The sequence below is a fragment of the Olea europaea genome, chromosome 15 (genome assembly GCF_002742605.1).
Source record: "Olea europaea var. sylvestris chromosome 15, O_europaea_v1, whole genome shotgun sequence".
Taxonomy (NCBI): Eukaryota; Viridiplantae; Streptophyta; class Magnoliopsida; order Lamiales; family Oleaceae; genus Olea; species Olea europaea.
The window spans coordinates 31,067,528-31,074,683 of record NC_036251.1 but is presented as its reverse complement, the minus strand read 5'-3'; the positions used below and the strand labels follow the sequence as shown (position 1 = coordinate 31,074,683).

The 7,156-nt window shown below is 32.1% G+C and overlaps 1 protein-coding gene across 1 annotated transcript; it reads left to right on the top strand.

Moving 5' to 3' along the window:
- The first annotated feature begins 4,497 nt into the window (after positions 1-4,497).
- Positions 4,498-6,941, top strand: LOC111410874. The gene has a single exon (XM_023041463.1). It carries the CDS (start codon positions 5,358-5,360, stop codon positions 6,750-6,752), a length of 1,395 nt encoding a protein of 464 aa, XP_022897231.1. The 5' UTR covers positions 4,498-5,357; the 3' UTR covers positions 6,753-6,941.
- Positions 6,942-7,156: the final 215 nt, after the last annotated feature.

The following is a 7,156-nucleotide window of genomic DNA, read 5'->3' as shown; positions in this document are numbered from 1 at the left end:
CTTGATTTATACCTTCTATCGAATCTTCGACTTCTTCAATTGTTTCTACTTCTATTTCTAAATTTGCTTGTTGTATATCTTGATTCATATATACTATCTCCTCAGAATCTTTCACTAATGAGGATGTATCTAATTCGTAAATGCTACTACATTCACTGCTTAAATCTCCAAATTATTCAATTGGTTCTATATCACTATCATCTTGGAATTTTTCATAAATTTTAAGAGTTTTTATATTTTGTCTATCTTTCTTTTTAGGATATTGAGAGGCAATGTGTCATTCTTCATTACAGATGAAACATCTACATTTTTTAATATTTCTTGGTTTAGAGTTTTTATTCCAATTTTTTTTCTTGAAATATTTTTTGTGTGGTTTAAAATTTCCTTTCTTAAATTTTTTGTAGTTTTTGAATTTTCTTTTATATTTCTTATATAGTTTATATTTCTTTTTATGGCATCCAAATTGTTCAATTTGGCCTATATCTTTGTAACGACATAAGGAATTTTTTCTTATTTTATATGCTTTCTTACTCCTAGAGCTTCCCTGCACCACATGCTTATCATTCTTTTTGTAAATTTAATCCTACTTCTAATACTATCTATTTTTACTCCTCCTTCTTCTCTTAGAGGTAATAATTTCTCATATTCTTTTAATAACTTAATTTCTCATGGAAATGGTAACTTCGTAAAATAAGACTTTAATATAGGCTTATTTTCTTGATAATCACTTTGATTTAATATATAGTATAATTTTTCAAATTTACATGTATATCTTTCTAATTCACACATATCACATATCTTCAAATTTTTCATTGCTATCATTCCTTCATTGCATTCATCTTGTTTTCTATCTTTTTTCATTAGAAGTATATGTATCTCCCAAGAACTCTATTTTTAAGGTTTTTTCAAACCTTTTTAATATTTCTTGTATATTTTGATCATTTAAAGTATTCCTATTATCTAATGCTTCAATTCTATTTTCTCCATACTCTATTCTTTCTTTTATAGATTCTGGTAACTTTCTCCACCATTTAGAAATAATTCTTTTGAATGTATGTTCTATAAATCCAAAAACTCTATATGTTTCTCATTTATTAAATTGTATTGCTAAGTCTGTACTTTTCATTTATGTTTCAATAGTTTTATTTTTATCTATACAGTCTAAATCTAACCATACTCCTGATGTGTGGATTGATTCATTATAAGATTTCATCGGATTTATTTCTTTTATGGATTGTTTTGTTATATTTTCAGTGTATATTTTCTGTGTTTTTCTATATTGATTAATACCTTCTTTAATATATATTGTTGTATGATAAGGATAATCATATTATTCATCACTACTGAATTCTATTTTTACCTCTCGACTTGTTGATGGATTAGTATTCATCTTCGTATTTTTCATTTTTTCAGTCAATTCTTCTAACTATTTTTTATATTCTTCATACATTTTATCAGTAGATTCTAAGATTTTTTTTTCTAATTCTTTTATATCTGTAATCATATATTGATTTTCTTCATTTTTTCCCTTTATTATTTTCTTTTCGTGTTATCCTAAAATCTTGAGGTGGATTTATTATAATCCTATCTTTTCCTTTAAGGTTTTTATCTAAAAGAGCATTTCCTACTTGTGGATTATGTTCTAAATTTTCTAGTTTTTTGTGTATATCCTCAAAACTTTCATTTGTGGTGTTTTTAGGTAAGTAGGGATAACTTGATTTTTTATATTTTTCAAATTTTTTTCAAAAGTTTTTCAATTATATTTTCTTCATCTACTATATTCATCATAATTTTAGGTTCGTAACATGACTCTGATACCATTTTTTCATTGTGTGCAGCGGAGGGATTAAAATTTTGAAGAAAATTAAGATCTTCATAAGTATTTAAAATACTACAATAGAATTTATAAAATTCATTATCTTTTGTCAAAACTTTTTCTTCAATAATTATATTTAATTTGTTAATTATTCTTTCCAGTTTAAGAATTAATTTATGTATATCATTTTCTATTTTGATTGCTCTATTATCTATATAAACATTTTTATATTTTAATTTTGGATCTAAATATTCTGTAAAGAAACTCTTCAGATTTTCATTTAAATAATTTAATTCATTATATGTTGTATTTCTTAGATCAATAAAATTTTGTATAATATTTGGGCTTAAATTTATTAAAGATTCATGATCTATATTTATTTGGGGACCTAATTGAATGTTTTTAAACATTGTAATGGCCTTGGTTGCAAATTCTCTATGAATGGTATTTTTGGAAAGATTATTATTTAAAGGTTATTCTTCAAACAATTATCTTTTCAAGTCTAATATCACAATTCACCCTTATATTTAGGTTATTTGCAGGTATTTCTTCCTTAGTACCTTGGTTGAAGAAGAGCTAAAGATTTTATCATCCAATTCGGATGATACCTGAGTTCGATTTACGATGTCATGAAATAGTTCGTTTCTCACGAACATGATGACATAAGACAACGAGAATAATATTCATACAAAAATTATTAATTTGGTTGGTCGACCGTTCATAATAATTATTGGCCACGTATCATGGCACACGCCTTACAAAATGACAAAATATATTATTAAACCAATTAATGAGTTTGCATATTGACTAGATAAAGTCATAAAGAGGTTAATTGCATTTTAATTATGTGATGATGGAAGCAAAATGTGTCAATAAAACATGGTTATGGATATTAAGCCCGGTTTGATCCTCATTATCTTAAAATTTATTTTTAATAATATATTCTCACAATAAATATTTTACACATAAATTAAAAAAAAATCTAACTTTCGATCACATATTTTCCCAAAATTCATTATTATAAAGCTCATTTTCTACAGAAAAAAGAGATAATCCTTGTTTAATCTCCATTATTTTTCAAAATATATTTTCCACTCCTTTCTTTTCAATTACACATTCTTCAATAAAATAATATTACACAAATTTTTTTTTTTAATTTATTAACCCCATTTTCTCGATTTATTTATCATTTTAATATACATTCTAAAGCTTTTAGAGGGTGTTTGGGAGTCATTTTTATGTAAAAATATATTTTGAAATAGTAAATTGATGGGAAATGTGTGATTAAAAAATAAAAAAAAAATTTAATTTACGTATAATATTATTTTCATGAAAAATATATGATTAAAAAAAAGAGAAGGAAAAATATATTTAAAAAAAAAATGGGTATCAAACGGCTTAATGGAATTCAAAAACGCAGGACCTCATAGGGAAATTTCAGTTATTTTCTAACAGAAAAGCACCCCAAAAAAAGAAGCTCACCAATGAATATGCAACACGCAGAATATAAAATCGAACCCACTATACAGTTTCTTTAAAGAGAAATCTTTTGAGATCTTATCCTTGGGTTTCGCTCAAGTCAAACCTGGGAGAGACTGACAGTAATTTAGTTTGTTTTTAAAAGTTAAAAATTATTTTAAATATTAGAAAATTAATTTCAATATATTTCAATAATTTTTTAAAAATATTTTGAAGAACGATCTAAAAGAAATTTTTTTCTAAAAAAAAAAAAAATTAAAGCTCTATCAAACGACCTTGATAACTTGATAGAGAAACCTGATGTCCAACTTCAAATTATGCGAATATTTTGACAGTGTCTTCCACTTTCTTTTTCTTTCATTGGGTTACCAAAAGAACGTCCAATTTGTACGGTCTCTCTTAGCCCAGCTCAGCCCACCATTACATCTAAGCCCTTCCGTACACCCACCACACATCTGATTTTTTTTCTTTTTTCTTTTTTTATATATATATCCAGGTATCCCAACTTACACTAAACTAAATTCTGGACCTCCAAAATCCTTGCCCTTAGAACCTTGGAGGGAGTAAATCGCGGGTTATGCCTCAATTGGATCACAGATTTCCTCCACCGCTTGTATACTTCTGCGCACAAGAGATCCTCCTCCAAAGTGATTGCTCCATACCAAATAAATCTGGTCACAGGTTCCCACCAAGATTCGAACCTCCACCCTACCGCTGAAAGCAAGATAAATGTTAATTGATCCACCAGTTGAGCTGTGTCTCGAAGGGCCCCACCACACTCTTCTCACCTCCACATAACGATGTCAATTTGGCTCGTTGGTTTGATCAAATCGTGACTCGATTCAAAAAAAGTTCGAATTGGCCCAAGCCATGCAACCCATGTGGCTCGACAAGCCACAAGGACCGGCCCATGTCAATCCATTTTCGACTCATAACGAGCCGAGCCTAAAAAAATTAAATAAATAACAAAAATATAAAAAAATTTATTTAGCTGCCTAGTTAAGGCGCTGTACAAGGCAGCTGCTTGTTAAGGCAGCACATAACCAGGCAGGCAGCTTAAAAATAATAATAAAGAGCAAGTCGAGTGAGTAGAAAGCTCGGAAAGAGCCTAGATTTTTTTGTTGAGCAAAAGCTCGATTCAACTCAAAAAATAAGAAAAAAAAATCCGAACTATTTTTACTTGAATCGAGTTTTGAACTTCGATTTTTGACCCGACTCGTCGACATCTATTCCCACACCCCCCTTCCTATAAATTCATGATTCCGCCCTTTATTCGTACTACATCCAGAATACGGACGAATGAATTTTTTCTTTGTAATGAATGCTTTCTCTCTCTGAATTGCTCATGAAACCATGTATATATTTATACATTTACGACTAAAGTTCTTGCGATTTTGATCTGATAGTTATTTGTTGAAGGGTGATAGACTAGAGAGAAGATGAGGATTTTTAGGACCGTTAATTCTTCAGAGTTCCCAAATCGGTCTGGATTCTTGGTTGTTGAAGCTTGTCCCAAAAGGTATTCTTCCAAAATCCCCTCTAATTTGGTTCTGTTCCTTGGCCTTGGATTCATAGATTGGTAGCTCTCATCCAACTCGTATTATATCTCAATATTGATTACGAAATACTGAGGTGGGAGATTCTGTTGCTGAATATATCTTTCAATTAGGAACTTGTGTTAAAAAGACAGGATTTTACGGTCCGATTTACGGTCTCCCACCTGTCTTTGGAGGAATGAAGAGATTCCTGGGTTATGTTTAGATATTGTCTTCTTCTAGCTTTCTCTTGCTCTTCTTGATATAATTTATTGCCCTTCGTCCCTGTTCTTGTTCTTGATTTGGGAAGTAATTGGGTCCATGCATTTGTTTTCCTTTTGACCTAGGATTTTTAGATTTTAGTTTTTTTGGAAACATTAAGGTTAGGATGAATAAATTTAGGGTTTTGATGGAGGGTTTAGGGTTGTAGCTTGGATTGAGATGATGAAGGTGTCTATAAAGATTAGTTGTTTGTCAAAATAATTTGAGGAGGAACAATATTCCAAGACCCTGGAATAGTTTGTCAGATGGAAGAAACTCTTGTCACAGCTTTGGAAATGGAGAATCGTCAACCTTCAACCCTCTTGTCCATGTATTTAAGTGGCTCAGCATGTGAAGAATCAGATCTTGAGATGAATCCCCAAGTTGTTTTAACTCGTCCACCGGATATCAATTTACCCCCTTTAACTGAGCAAGCACCCCCTCCACAATCTTGGAACTCTGAAAAGTGTGATATTCTTGATGTTGGACTAGGTTCTCAAATTTATGAGAGTGAAAGTTTTCCGAGTGTGCCCAAGGTTGGGAAGAAATGTGGTAAAAGAATTGATAATGTTTGGGGTGCATGGTTCTTCTTCAACTTTTACTTTAAGCCAGTCCTGAATGAGAAATCAAAGGCGAAGAACATGCTTGACAGTAACGGAGTTTCTGGGTTTGATAAATCTGATCTTGAGCTCGAAGTTTTTATGGTTCAACATGATATGGAAAATATTTACATGTGGGTTTTCAAGGAAAAACCCGAGAATGCTCTAGGTAAGATGCAACTGCAGAGTTATATGAATGGGTTTTCTCGTCAAGGGGATCGACCCTTCCCATTTAGTGTTGATAAAAGTTTTGTTCGATCCCACAGGATGCAACGTAAGCATTACAGGGGACTGTCTAACCCTCAATGTGTTCATGGGATTGAGGTTGTTCCTTCACCCAATCTCATGGATGTTAATGAAGATGACCTCAGAAGATGGGCAGAACTCACGGGTAGGGACCCAAAGTTCACCATACCACCTGAAGCAATCGACTACAGTTCATGGAGAAATCAGCCAGCTAACCATAGCAATGGTGATCTGATTGATCTGTCACCCATTGGCAGCAAGAGAAAGAAGGATTTCATCTCAAGTGGAAACGAAGATGATTGTTATGTCGCAGTAAGTGCACCTTCAGATCAAATCTTTGATATTGAAATTCGTTCTAACAAACCACGCTGGCTGAAGGAATTCAGTGGGGTGCTCGGGAATGTTTATGGACCGGTAACAGCTGCCAAAACAATCTATGAAGATAAAGAAGGTTTTCTGATAGTAATCAGCTTGCCGTTTGTAGATCTTCAGAGAATTAAAGTTTCATGGAGGAACACGCTCACTCATGGACTTATCAAGGTGTCCTGTACAAGTTTGTCCGGCACACCATTTCTCAAGAGACAAAACAGGACTTTCAAGCTTACAGATCCATCTCCAGAGCACTGCCCGCAGGGAGAGTTTGTTAGAGAAATCCCACTTTCTACCCGAATTCCAGAAGATGCTAATATAGAAGCATACTATGATGGGCCACAAACAATACTCGAGATTTTGGTGCCAAAACTCCGCGAGGGACCAGAAGAACATGAAGTTCGTGTTTCCCTTCGTCCCAACCCGGGAACAACAATCTTATGTTGACCTAGGACTTGTTTGGTGAAATGCAAGGTTTATTGGGGTTATGGATGTTGTTTCATTGTTCAATGTTGTAATACATGAAACATAATATGCATCAGATGTTAACTGTTTTATTCTGTTTTTGAGCGCTAATAAATGTGGAGAGGAAAAAAGAATGTTAATAAACATATGTTAGCTATCTTTAGTATTTAATATTCAGAACTTTATAGCAAATAAACCATGATTAAAACTTGAAAGTCCATTGTGTGATGGTGAGCACATAAAAATGCACTTTTGCAACTTTTTTTTTTCCTTTTTTCCCTTTGCTAAAAGGCTAGAACGCACAATAGGGTAAAGGTGCACTCTTATTAGGATTAGCACCTTCTTAAGAATGGGGGATTATTACATGTTAATCGACAGAGTGTATA